Genomic DNA, 14,890 nt, shown 5'->3' with positions numbered 1-14,890 from the left:
GTAAGGTAGTACACTTGAAATGAGACAAAACTAAGATATTTGTTCTGGAAGCTAGACAGAAAAATATTTGGTAAGATTTTGTATTTTTGCAGTGAAGCTCAACTATCCCACAAGTTCAGGATAGAAAATATTTACAAAGAATATGTTTTCATCGAAAATGTATATATTTTTTGTATATATTGTTCTTAATTACTGCTCTGAGTGTGTTGTTACTTTAGCAAATTACATGTTTTAGAGTCTGTACCCTTAGCGATTATTCGATTACTGGAGTAGTTGGCAAATATTTCAGTAATCGATTCAGACTGTCATTTGAAATTTACTTACTGAGCAACATTTCATTGCCAGGCTCCAACAATAATAAAGTAACTAAATACAACTAAAAGTGTCAATATAAATACAATAAAAAGATAGTAAAAGGTAATAAAAAGACAATCCTAACACATTATAACAGCTTTATAACCTCTGGAGGTGAAGATGCACAATCAAGCCAACAACCAGTCTTTGTTTTGGTTTGAAAACTGTTAAACCATCACAAAAGAGATGGAAAAATGCAGCGATCCAGTTTTGAGGCTGGACATAGGAAGCATATTCACCCAGGATGTGGTTGAGCTGATCCAGGTAGTGCTTCCCAGGGAAGATTGGCCTGTTTGACAGCATCTCAGCCAGGATGCAGCCCACCGACCAGATGTCTATGGACTTGGTGTAGCCCTGAAAACGACACAGTCAAGATCAAAATATTTACACTCCGTTTACTAAAAACATATGGAGTAACACTCAGCTTTGTAAACACCTATGCAGTGATTCAACAATACATTTATGTTACATTAATGTACAGATTAATAACAGCAAAGTGAAAAAAAAAACTAATTTCAAAAGTCAAAACAACAATTTTCAAGCATTTTTAATGCAAGTTTTACATTTTCTTCCAGAACCCAAATTTAGCGTTAAAGAATACCTAAACATTTAATTACAGTAGTTAAAATGTCTTATAGTATTCTACATTCAACAGTAAAGGTAAGTAAAATGTAAAAATGTCTCTCACAGCTCATATACCCGACTGGTCAGAGAACAAAACACGAAACAAAATCCCACAATTTCAATAACTTTTTTAAAGTATAAAATATAAGCCAATATTTATGTCAATTAAACAGATAATAGGTTAGAAACAATAGATATTAATTATGTTGAAACAATCCAAACAAACTGTAGGTAAATGACTCTCCTGCTTAAAATAAATGCTTAGAAAGTCAAACAAAAATATCAGAAGTTTTCCGTCTTTTAGCAAATAAAAGTTATTCTGGAGATTCTATCCGACGTAGAACAAGAAAAGTTTAGTCTGGTTTAATTCATACAGCAAAAAAGTGTCTTTGTTACCAGGAGTATAAAAATATCTGGTTTCTACTCTAAATAATGTTTTCCAAATTTAGAGTTTTAGGCAAACATTTGATTACACTTCAACACAAAACTGTGCAGTAGGAATATCAAGCACTTTCAAGGACTTGACACAAAAATCAAGCACTTTCCAAACCTAAAACTCCAGCAGTCGTAGGAACATCGTTATTAAAAATGTATGGAATAAAATTCAGCTTCTTCTCCTTTTTTAAAGGTTTTAAAACTGAAAAGGTGAATTTCTCTATGACCCCTCACTCTGTGGTCGCTCAAAAGTAACTGTGCATTTGGTTTTGATGAAACTGAAGTTTACTTCTCCATTTCTCTACAGCAGCGTTGCAAAACAAACAGTGAACACAACAGGGTGACGAAACAGCCACATTACTATTATTATTATGAAAAATCCCCGGCTAAAATAAGCAGCTCATCCTGCATGCTTCCTAACCTGGAGGGAGAATGAACCATGCGGTATTTTGAGCGTAGAAGAAGAAATCCGGCGGCTCACCTTGGAGTTGAGCATGATCTCTGGAGCTCTGTACCAGCGCGTGGCGACGTACTCTGTTAGGAAGCCGGTGTGGTCGTGGTCGGGATCCGCCACGCGAGCCAGGCCGAAGTCACAGATCTGGCAGGAAGACGACAGGACGCATGAAAACCAGCAGAAACAACTTTAAATAAAACTAAATTATATTTGGATGTGTTCAAGTTTCACGTCTTGTTTTAGTTCACTGGATTTTATCATTTCATCTACAAATGTTTTTCTAGTTCAACTTTATTCCATCTTGTATCTAGATGGAGTCAGAAGATTACGCACCGATGCGTCTCAAAACATTAGAATACTGCATAAAAGTGCAACATTTCTTGCCAAACATCCCAGATTTAAAGCTCGGCAGTAAGTACTGCAATAAATGTCACTGATATTCATCTTAGTTTCACAGAGTTGGGTGGAAAAGCCAAGTAGTTGTAATGATGTCATATTGATTACAAGTTAGATAGGACTGAGGTGAGAGCTAGTTCTAGGCTTGTGGCTTGTTTGTCGTCACAGCAACTCCATAGCAACGGCCTACCAAGATGGCTGCCAGTTATGAAGTTCACAGAAGTGCAACGTCACATGAGAGCTATGCATCGGAGCTTTTCTTTATCAAATTTGAACCAGGAGAAACTAAAAGTTGTTTTTTTTTCTATCCTAAAGCTAAATGTAATTTTTTTAATACAGTTTTGACTCAATTACTGGGTTAGTGTGTTCTTTCAACAATTAGCCGTTATTTTTGAGTCTGTGTATTGTAGTTAAGGATTAATCGATAACTAAATTAGTTGACTATTATTTCAATTATTGATTAATGATGATTAATCAATAATTCTGCCCTAGTGTAAATGCACTGGATTGAAACGTGTGGATCATTAAGAAGCTTCTGAAACAGGCATGATGAAGTTTTTGATGTAATCCAGGTGTGTGTTGAAACAGTGACACGTAAAACACACACAGGTCAGTGACGGTTTACGGAAACGGGTTTAGGAAGCCAGGAGAAGCTCGTAAGCCGCTTACTGAGCAATTACCGGCAAGTTACGTCAGAGAGAAAGAAGAAGTCAGGGCGTCTTTCCGGTTTGTCTGGTGCTTAAAACGTCAGAGACCAACCTTGAGATCGCAGGTGGTGTTGAGGAGGAGGTTGGAGGGCTTCAGGTCGCGGTGCAGCACGTTGGCAGAGTGGATGTACTTGAGCCCTCGTAGGATCTGGTAGAGGAAGTAGCAGATGTGGTCGTTGCTCAGGTGTTGGGTCTTCAGGAGCTTGTAGAGGTCTGTCTCCATGAGATCCTGGACGATGTATCTGCACCGACCCAGGTTAAAGACTTTAAGCCCGTCAGGGTTTGTGGAAACTAAAATGCTTTTCTACAGGGAAAAAACAAAGGCAGCAAATTTCCACCAAAAAACCCTGAAATTTTTAAGAGAATTTATAAAATTTTTAGGAACAAAAAAAAATCCTGAGCTCCCAAAGATGAAAATGTGCAAGAAACAAAAAAACTTTTTTTAATCTCAAACTCAGAAAATTTCAGTATGTCAAACATTTGACTTTTCAAATTTCAAAGTTTTCTCCTAGAAAGTTCCTGAGATTAATCTCAAAATTTCATTTTTATCCAAGCAAATGTTCAACTTTTCAAACTCAGAAATTAAAGTTTTAGCTTACAAAAGTTCTTAGATTAATCTCAAAATGTCTACAATTTTTCTAGCAAATTTTTTACTTTTCAAACTTAAATTTTTGAAAATGCTTCAGACATTAATTTGGATAAAATCTCAAACTTAATGTCATTTTATGCATTGAAGTCATATTTTAAAAACTGAAAGCAGTTTGTAGCTGTAAATTTGACGAAGGTTGAAGGAACCGTCCTTCAACCTTCGTAAAAGCTAAATTTAGCGTAAAAATTTAGCTTTTACGCAAAATGAATGTAATTATTATGAAATGGAGACTGAGGAACAAAAAACCTGAAAGATGATGTTTTGGTAGCATTATCTGTGGGTTTGTAAAGGAGTTCTCCGTCCAGAAGCTCTTCGGACTAGCCAGACATGAACCTAATAGAAAATCACTGAAGGAAGCTGAAAATCTGAATAAAACCTGAAACATCTGGAATAGATCTGAGTGGAGTTATCGGCTAAATCCCTGCTGCAGTGTGGAAGAACTACATCTTTAAACACGAGTTCCTGTACCAAATATTAGGTTCTGCTTTTCTATTGCATTAAATACTTATTTCATTTAAGTATTAAAACAAATATAAATCATACAATGTGGTTTTCTGGATCCATTTTCTGATTTGATGTCAATTACAGACCATTCTTTGTAAGTTTTGTGTGATTCCTCATTGATGCAGGATCACACAATGTCTGCAAAGTGGACTCGGTTTTACTGCTGCTGTTGGGAAACAGTGAAGAGCATCTGAGGCAAATACATGGCGACAGGTGGCCATTATGTAATAAAAACACAAATGAACATCCCTGCTCAAACAAAAAGCCGCCAGAGCCTTGCCACTCTCGACCTTTCCTGAGACAAACACAAACATAATAAACATCTTCAAAAGGTGAGATTAGCATGGTAAAGTTGACAGCGGGCGCCAGGATACACGTCCTTCATCTGCTCGATGGACGGCGCCCGGATGATGTCGTTGATGCCGATGATGTTCTCGTGCTTGAAGCGCAGCAGGATTTTGATTTCCCTCAGGGTGCGCTGGCAGTAGGTCTGGTGCTCAAACGGGCTGATCTTTTTGATGGCCACGCGGAGCTTGTTGTCCCGGTCATAAGCGGAGCTGGATGGAAAAAAGAGAGAAAAGCCAAAGGTTAGATTTTAAAAAAAATCAAATGAAAGAAAAAACATTTCATCCATCAAGTCGTGTCAAAGTTCAGCATCTTTATTCCTCCCTCAATGACTCATTAAACTCATCTACATCATCAGCCTGGTGGGACGCCAGGCTTTATTTGCTCCACCAGGCTGAATGTTAATTTTAAGTCAATTTTAACTTTTTGCAAAGGGGGGCAAATATTTCTAAGCTGAAAGTATTCAGGGGCTAAAATGTTATTTTCTCCCCAATTTATTTTAATTCTCTCTTTTACCAGAACAATAAACATATTTTACATTTGCCTAAATATTCACAGTCATTTACCTTTTTGCGTTTATTTTCAGCTTTTTAAGTCTATAAAATGTTTTTAGTTTATTCCAAGGAACAAAAGTAAACATTTTCTTCTACAACAACTTTCGCTGTAATTAGCCAAATGTAATGGTTGGATGTGCCAAAGTTTGTTTTTGAGTAAAAACTTCCTGGATTTTGAAATAAAAAATAAAATAAAATAAATGCTAAGGGTCTAAAGGTCTTTGTGCTGAACTCAACATTTTCAAAATATAAACTTTCCACGGAAAATCTCATCCGGATGGCAATATTTGTGCCACTGTTGAACTGCAACAATTAATCCAAGGGCCGCAGGTTGAACACACCTGTTTCAGGTCTTTTTTTTTTTTAAATATGCACCAGTAGGAGTTATAGCTACTATATATAACAAGGCATAAAAAGACAAAACTTTAAGGACTGTTTAACAATATATTTATTACTTTTTCTTTTTTAATTTCTGTACGTTTGTACTTTTGTAGTGTAAACAAAAATTTAGATTTTACAGTTTTCATGATGACCTACATAGAGAATATCTCCTATATCAATAATGATGTCTAAATTGGGTAATGAAATATTCTGGACTGATTCGTGGCAGGAGCAATGTGAGTTTTGTGCAGAGGCAGCAGTGAGTCGCTGAGCTGCGAGTCGAGCGTCGCTTCCTTCCTGTGGTTTGCTGCTGGAAAGCTTTTAAACTAAAAACCAAATAGGACAGGAAATGTCAGGCTTCAATGTGCAGTTTACAAAAGCTAGTTAAGAGCTCATAACTAGTTCTTAACAATATTGACCTAAAGAAAAAAAATGCAAGTACAGCAATTTATTAATTTGATTTTTTTAAAGCATAATTTCCTCCCCTCTAAATAAAATGGCTTAAAATGATTTTAAATGTTACAGTTAGAGGAGTTTGAATTATATCAAAAAGAAAGGAAAGGTGTGTGTGTGTGTTCTTTACAGAGGCCTTGTTGAGTTCAGGCATTACCCTCTGGGAGATCTTTGATTTTCTGCTTACTCTGCATGCTTTTTGCCTTCTGTTGCAAAACTCTGCAGCAGCAGCAACAGGATTTTTCAACGGGTACAGCTTGTATTTTTAAATGACTTCAAGTCAAGCTAAAAACAGCAGGTCACTATTTTATGTGCGTTGATTCGTGAACTAATGGAGATTTCACTGATCTGATCCCTGCAGGCTTGAACTTGTTCAGAGTAATTTACTTTTGCTTTACCAGAAACTTAAACAAAGGCTTCAGGATATTTTATTGTTAAAAGAAAATCAATTTCCAAATTTTTGGAGTCTTGAGGTTATGGGCCGAACAAGGTCATTTCAAGGGCCACACACAGCCCCCGAGCCACACTTTGGACATCCCTGATTTAAGCCAAGGTACAACAATCCCAGTACTTTCAGTCAAAATGCACAGCTGGGTTAGAGTAACATTGAAAAATTAGTAATTCAGTTCCAAATGTTATTCTGTAACTAAATATTATTTAAGGCAAACAAAGAATTACGTTTAATATAATGCAGCAGCGTACCGAAGTATTTTCATGTAGTTTGTATCTAAAGCACTTCATTCGGGTGTTGAATGATTTATTGCATCAGTGCAGCGCGGCTCATAGGCTTGTTACAATAAACTGTCCCAGAATAATAACTTCTTTAAAAAAAATCTTAGCAAAAACGTTAACATCTATTTGTGTACCTATTGTGTTAATTTTGGAGAAGCTAGAAGCACAAACGTCGACTTACTTTTGATTTTAATAAAATTAGAATTTTTTTATTTGGTTAATGAGTAGATAAAATAAAAAGACAAAAATATCACTTTAGTAATGTAAACATGCAAACATTTGTGGCCCCAAAGTGTTTCCAACTCAGCGTCTTTGGCCCTCATGTCAAAACGTTTGGACCCCGCCGCCATGCAGGGTTCATCGAATTACAGAAACAAAGTAACTTTTTGTGTTTTAATTTCCTGAGGTTAACCTGCATCTTCACACATTCTTAGCTGATATGTTTCATATTAATTATAGTTTTTTTTTTTTTTTTTTTTCCTTATGGGGGCAAAAAAAGCTCCTTCGACATGTTCAGTGCTGAAACTGCTGACCTCCTGGTAACGCCTCTGAATGTAAATGCCTTCTGAATCCAGACTCCAACGCAGCGCAGCCGTTTGCTGCAGTCAGTAAACCAAGAGAAATTGTGCAACACTGCTGCACTTCAAGATAACAGACAGAACAAGTGTTGCAATATTTCTGTTTTCGCCCGACATCCCAGAATCTCTCCGTTTACATCCAAGCCAAGCACATTACAAGCGACGCTAATGTCTGCAAAGAAGAAAAAAAAGAGAACACCCACACAATGGGACCAAATAAGAAACGAGTTGCTATAGTAACGGGGGTGTAAGGACTAAAATGTAAACACAAGTGTGCCAGCCTTCTGCGAGGGGAAATATGAGTGACCTTCCTTTCTACTCGCTCCGGAGGAATGTGTGTGTGCATGGCTGCGTGGGAGGAAAGTAAATAGTTTTCCATGTTACTGTTCTACTCCAGCAGATACTGTGGTGTGTAACAGGCTGCAGCTCAAACCTGGAGCCTGACTGGCATCATTTACTAGCAGCCAGTGTTTTTTTTAAAATGCAATGCAAGCACAATCTGCATAAGACAGGTGCCAATTTATTTCTGCATACTTTAAATGAGATTGGTTGCATACTTTGAGTTTCTTTCTTTAAAAATGACTGAGAAAAGCTAAATGATTAGCTTACAAATGTATTGTCCCCCAATTACCCCAAAATTTTACTCTGCATGTTTAAACTACAAGAAAATTAACTAAAGAACACATTAGAAGCACTAGTTGGCAATCTGCATTAAATACAGAAAAATCTGGACTTTTTCCTGTCATCAAATTAAATGCATTAGAAATCAGTTATTTGTTCTGTACGCAGGTAAACAACCTGCATGTTTTATGATGTGCTTTATTGGACTGCAAAGCTTTAATAAGTCAGTTGTTCAAAATACGGGCATTTATTGTGTTATCATTTATCACGATAAAATTATTTGTTTCCACAATAAATTCCAATTAATGATGTTTAAATGCCCCTGAACAGACTACATTGTTGGGATTTTTTAATCATTTTTTGACTATTTTCTCATTAAATGTATCAAACTTGAAAATAAGACTAAATGCCACTGCTGGGCGCAGTTTGATGATAAATCATAATTCTTTGTGTGACTGTTGTCCTGACAGAAGTGCATTAATTTTTTTTTTTCAAAAGCAGTATGATTGATGTGCCATTCATAAAACAATCTGCAGTCAGAAGCTCCTTCATTTCCACGGTAACACAAACTACTACAGGAGATTTTTAACTCTGAAGAACCTTGAATACTGTTAATTGATCAGCTTAAAAAAAGTCTGCATAAAGTTAATTTGTATGATACTCCTGATATGCCACTATAATCCAAACATCTTTACTATGCACAACATTGAAAAATGACTAAAAAACCCAGTTCAACCCTTAGCATTTTATGAAATGAAGAAATGAAACCTGTTGATTAATTTGGCAACAAACGTTTTAGTTTCATAACACATTACGAGTGAGATCAGTTTACTATCAGTTTGTTCAGCAGTAAACCAGAAGGAACTTCTTGAGGAAGTGGAAAGTACAAAGAGTTGAGTGTTTTATGATGGCACCAGTAAACCGAAGGGGTTCTGGATCACTGCGCCTTATCAGAACCGTCTTCACAGAACTGAGGTTTGGTTTAAATGACATGATGGGCAGCTTAATGCTCAGCTGTCTGACAGATTCAAATAAATCCACTGTCTGTCCATTGTTATTTATTGTCAGCCAAGACATTTTAAATCCATTTACACAGTTTCTTTTTTTCTCCTATTTACACAGATCTGGAAAATAAAAGTTAATACTTATTTTTAAAATTTGTGGATGCAAACATGAATGCTTGAGACGCTGTTCTCCTTTAAAAGCAGCTAAAATACAAACAGCTATTTTTATTTTTGTGCAGATTTCCACCCATTTGATCTTTACAGAGACAAAAGGATTTTAAACATTTAAAGAGATTATACTCTGGATGCTGTTCCCGTTTCCTTTGCATGTTAATTTCAAATTTCATCTGAGCATGCTCAGTGTGTAAGAGAAGAGCGCCGGGTGGGGGAGGCGTTTCCACGGAAACAAGAACACAAGGCTTTTTCTCTGCAGCAGCAGCAGCAGCATTATGCAACAGGACCGTAACCAGGATGATGTTAAAGAGGAAGGGGAGAAGCTCGCCGATATGAACAGTCAGGCTTGACGTTCAGATCATAGGCTGAAAAATCTGATAAAATATCCCGACTGGCGTCAAGTGTGAGCAAACGCACAAACTAGACGTTTATAGAGTAGTAGTAAACGTTCATAGACAGATAAGTGCTTTAATTCCTCTGCCAATATTAAACAGGAATCCAGATTTTTACAAACACACAGCATAATGAGCAAAATAAAATCTGTTGGTCCTATTTGAGGTTTTTCCTCCTGCTACATTTGCATGCAGCAGAGGATTGTTGCATTCTTTTTAAACCTTAGTAAAACATAAGCTTTAGCACCGTAAAGCTTACATTTCAAAACGACTCGCTCTGTACGTCTTTAATTTCCCCGATACAAAAAAGAAATCACCAAATCATTGTGGTGAGAAAGACCCAGCTGTGAGGAAACTTTTGAGGAAGTGACTGATGCAGAAACTTTCCCTTCTCGCGCCGTGCAGACTCGGTTATCGCTGCGTTGTGATGCGGTTTATTCTGTTCCAGGTCAAAGTCCACTTTTACTTTAGGGTCAGACAGAGTGTGTATTTACAGACCCAAACGACCGTAATAAACATTAACCACATTAGCAATTTCAGAATATCTGCACAACTCTCCTATTTAACACATTCAGCGAGAAGAAAAAAAGCAGAAGAAAAGGTGATATGGTGATATATGTCTGTGGAAATCCTCAGTGTTTGTGTGTATAAAGAGATAAAACTGTTTACTTTAGAAATGCAATGATTATTTGTGGTGCTGCTTTTTAATCTACTTTGTCCAGAATACATAAAGTTTTCTGCTACTCTCAGATGAAAGTTGAAAAATTACTACATGAAACAAAAATTAAAAGTAGATTGTCAGGATAAACTTTGCTGAACCCGACGCCATCTGGATTTAGAAAACATCAATCCACGTTTTCTGTTCGTCATCTATTGAGAAGGAACAAGTGGGGGGAATTGGTGAAGCGTTTCTCGAAAAAAGGTAAACGGATGGTTTTAATCAGTCCTACATTTACTTGTTTCAGTTTTTCTGTGAACTCTTTAACCTGGACTTATTGTAACAATCTCAACTGGTTTCGGTTTGACTCATTCCACACAGAAAGCTGTAGGATATCAGATCAAAACACAAAGTTAATCAATCTCTGAGAAAAAAGTGAGCTTGCTGAGACCTAAAGCGGAGAGCCCAACAGATAAAACCATCACTATAGTAAAATTTATTTATTCAACAACAACGACAGAAAAGATTTGTAAGAACAGTCAGTCAAATCCAAAAGCAATGAAAAATGTTTTTACAAATTAATAAACCATTTTACCAGAGTTACACTGGAAAAATAGCTGTCAAATATAACTACTAAAAATATTTATATTTGTCTACTTTCTGAACAAATTGATGTTTATCAATAAATCCAGTTTATTTCTATAGCACATTTTAGCAACAAGGCAGTTCAAAGTGCTTTACATCATAAAATCATCATACAGTTAACAGAGAAGCCAGTAGCAAACATTACGTCGAGACACACCAACTATATTGGTCAACATTCCACTTATTATGGATGAAAAGAAACTAAACAGATGGACATTTAGTCTAGATTTAAAGGAACTCAGTGTTTCTGCTGTTTTGCAGTTTTCTGGAAGTTTGTTCCAGATCTGTGGTGCATAGAAGCTGAATGCTGCAACAATTAAGACGGTCTGCTCATGTTGAAAGGATGGAGTCCAAGGTGTATGAATGTGCAAAGGTTTTTTTATTTTACTTTAAGCCTTTAAATAAAACTGTAAAACAGCAGAAGTAGGAAGATTTTCAACATCATTTGCACGACTCTTGTCTGTGCTTAAAGTTGACTCGAATGAGGAAGTCATCAGGAGAGAACACGCAAGCAGATTTTAAGGAAACTGCAGCTTCTGCAACGACACGCTGGCAAAGAAAACCAGGCCACAAGCGATAAGAACAAAGTCGACGGACCACTTGTGCAAATTTTTACTTTGCATCACCAAAAATCCTGTTTGTTCCCCTTGACGACGCGCAAGCGGAGCAGTTTGCATTTGTTTTGGCTGAGCTCTAGAACCGCTAGCGTTAAAAACTCCAGTGTTATAAAATCCATCCGTCTGAGCGCAGCGACGCGGTTTGGCCGCACCAGAGCAGCCGGCCGCCTGATTGGCTGGTGCGTTTAACTGGCAACTCGTCCTGGCAGCTGCGAGCGCCCAAATTACATCCCCTCCTGAATCACACAACAGGATTTCGGTGTCAAGGCTCTTGTTCTCTCGCCCTCCCTCGTTGGCTGCGGAGTGCTGGTACTGATGTCAGAGGCAGAAGGGTTGTCATGGAGACGGGCGCCACGGTGGCATTTCGAGAGGACAGATCAGATGGCAGAATGAACCAGAGCATCCGCCATGGCAAAAAAAATAAATAAAAAATAGGGCAAGTCTAGATCAGAGGGAGAACAAAAACAAAAAATGAAAAAATCTGGATTTGGACTCGCTAAACCAAAAAATAATCTTTATACCTGAAATTAAATAAAAACATGGAGGGAATATAAGAAACATTATTTCTCCCCCATTAAACGTATTAAAACAAAAGTAAAACTGATGGCAGCTTCACTTTGCAAACTGCAGAAATGTTTACATATTTATGACTGAGGTTACTTTGAAATGTAACCATTGTCTGCTTTAGAACGGGCCAAACTGCCTGTTTTCTGGAACAACATCATAAAACACAGCCAGCATATCAGCTGTGTTGTAGCCAATCTATTAAATATGGAAAACAATATTTTCCATAATACATAATCAAATTTTACAAGTTTATTTTTGCATAATAGTGGTGAAAAATAGCTGGACTTATAATTTTATCACAATATTTTGTGGTAATGTGGTGATAAACAATTACTGTGTTTTTTGGCAAATGTGATTGCATAACAGCATTAACGGCACCTCAAACAAATGCTGCTGCTAAAAACCATTCCTGTTTGAAATACGCTTCTTCAGGACATTACATAAGTGCAATTTAGATCAATAAACTGCACCCAGTAACTGCATTTAATCATGTTTTTCAATATTTATCAATGATTTTTCTGATAATATGGTCAATTGGATTTTAATTGAGACTACAGATGAAAATTCTTACATTTTTCACAATAGATGATAAACATAAATGCCCACCCCAATGCATAATATTTGTCTTTTACAAAAACAAAGGTAGAAAAGGGTAAGAAAAATACAATAAGGTCCAAAGTGTTAGATCATCATCTTTGTCACCTCCAAACATGTTCCAGTCCCAATGAAATTGGCTTGAAAATCAAATTCTTTTCTTCCTTTATGTTTTTAGCAAGGGTCAAAAATGAGTCTCTGGAGGACAAAGGGAGTAAACAGCATTTCAAGCTGAGGTTAAACATTTAAAATCAGTTCACTTGCTGAACCAGTGATGTGCAAAGTGTATATTCAAATAAGTAAATAAAATAAGTTAAATTAAGCTTCTACTTCTGCTTTTAACCACCTGCAGAGGCTGAAGGGGGGAAAGTTTTCATCAAAGCCAATTTTATAGACGTAAAACGCTAAATCTCTTCCACAGTAAAAAAAAAAAAAAAAAAAAGTCTCCAGTGTTTCCCAACACTCCCAAGTCTATGAAACCTGCTGACCAGTTTGAAGGACAGGACGATGTGGCTGGGGAAAAAACAAAAAAAACAAAACTTATGATACAAATGTTTCATATCATTCGACATCAATAATTATTCATTAGTTTTTTTGTTTTAAATATCTGAAATACTGCCAAGATGGTGGTGCAACCTTTCCTGTTTGATCCACAATTTTTACTCCATGTTTTTTATTTTTAAGCAGTTACGGGGAACAATGGCCAAACCTGAAACTGCTGCAAGCTACTCAGGTTGTTGCTAGGTAACCAAAGAATCAGTGAGTTGCTAGGCAACCCCAGAGTGAGTTAGCCGATTCCACCAATCTTGTTGAGCAGCTAATGTCTTTCCTCTGCCTACATCTCCCAGAATGCCGTGCGGTTCTGGACTGGAGTTCAGTGAATATTGCAGCAGATGGATGATCTATTGGTTTTGATGCGCATTAATTTATTGTCCGTATCCAGCTGTTTGATGGCAGATTCCTGTATCAATAAGGTTACAGGACTTTTTCCCCCCAAACACAATGTTCTTGTTTTCGTTAAAAAGTAATCAAAGTTCTCCAAGAATGAAGCCTAAAATGTGGCACTTCTTGAGAAACAAATGCAAATTAAAAAAAAAAAAAAAGTATCCATCTTCTGAGGAAGGATAGGTTTTGACATTTGTGTAAAAGGAAGCAGCGGTTTTAGGTCAGTAACAGGTCAGAAGCTGTTCACAAGTATCCACCAAAAAGGCTCCATGACAGAGGCAATGAACCCAATCTTGCACGAACAAATGAAACAACCAGAGAACGGCTTTAGATGCATAACTTCCCATAAGCGCAGGCCACTTGAGCAGCACTCCCCAGCGATCCAACTGTTCCCGTGGGCGGGTTGAAAAGGCAGAGCATGCTACGGCGGATCCTGAATATCATCACAGACGGTAATGTGGCGTCCTGCGATTGTGTGTGTGAACTGCGTCTTTTGTTAAGAGGCTCAGAGCATCGCCAATCTGAAACGTCAGCCACTGAAAAGCCTCACCTTGAGCATCCTCAGCTGTTAGCAAGAGGCTATTAAACCAAAATAGGCCTGCTGAGATCCTTACAGTAAAATCAGATGTATACAGTTATATGCATTTACAAAAGAGAGCAAATATATTCTTTACAGTTTTCAGATTGTACAATAAGATTTTTCTTACAAATGACTAAATGACTTAAATAGTAATTTTAAGTCAATAGAAATACAAAATCACCATTTACAAACCAAAATGGTTCCCAGAACAATCATAAAACTTTATTGAACTTCAAAAACTGCATCAAAGTTCAACATTTTTGTTGACAAGTTAAGAGATCAACAAAAGCAACATTTCGTCAGCTAATGCAAAACAAAACTGTTTTATCTGCCGATTACCGAACAGAGCCAATCACACAAAGAATAAGAAATGCACTGATTAGAAAGTTTGAGCCGATATCGATATCCATGTTGAAACTGCTGTTATGGCTAATAACCAACATTACATATATTTTCCTACACTTTTAATGGCTAATAACCAACATTATATATATTTTCCTACACTTTTAATGGCTAATAACCAACATTATATATATTTTCCTACACTTTTAACACTGTGCAAACATAATCACACTACACTGTTTCACTGCTTCAGTTAACACTAAATCCAGAATTGCATCAATTCTGATGCTGAAGCATGCAACCCTTACAACCCTTTTAAAAATGGCCAATTCCAAACACCGGCTGACTAATTGTTGCGTTATTGTGTTGAATTGTACATACGGACAGAAACCGCTGCTTGTTAGCTAATTAAGAAGAGCTGCACAATATATCACAAAATTATTCATCACATTATCATTATATGGCAGTGTTGTGTTCAAGACCACCTAACCCGAGACCAAGACAAGACCAAGACCAGAGTGTATCGAGACCGAGTCAAGACCAAGACTCAAATTGATCTGAAAGATCCATATTCACATAAAAACA

General features: G+C 36.9%; 1 protein-coding gene across 1 annotated transcript in view; it reads right to left on the bottom strand.

The window, feature by feature from the left end:
* mapk1 (mitogen-activated protein kinase 1) overlaps positions 1-14,890 on the bottom strand; it is a 34,206-nt gene that overhangs the window by 4,248 nt on the left and 15,068 nt on the right. The window contains exons 2-5 of the mRNA XM_015032500.1: positions 4,498-4,680; positions 3,023-3,212; positions 1,895-2,011; positions 594-708 (exon numbers count right to left, since the gene is read on the bottom strand). Of these exons, the coding sequence (XP_014887986.1) occupies positions 594-708; positions 1,895-2,011; positions 3,023-3,212; positions 4,498-4,680 (605 nt within the window). The remainder of the gene's footprint in view (positions 1-593; positions 709-1,894; positions 2,012-3,022; positions 3,213-4,497; positions 4,681-14,890) is intronic.

Source organism: Poecilia latipinna, unplaced genomic scaffold (genome assembly GCF_001443285.1).
Source record: "Poecilia latipinna isolate Pla-1442-1.1 unplaced genomic scaffold, P_latipinna-1.0 Scaffold243, whole genome shotgun sequence".
Classification (NCBI taxonomy): domain Eukaryota; kingdom Metazoa; phylum Chordata; class Actinopteri; order Cyprinodontiformes; family Poeciliidae; genus Poecilia; species Poecilia latipinna.
Note: the sequence above shows the minus strand (reverse complement) of the source record. Positions and strands in the feature narration are given on the sequence as shown.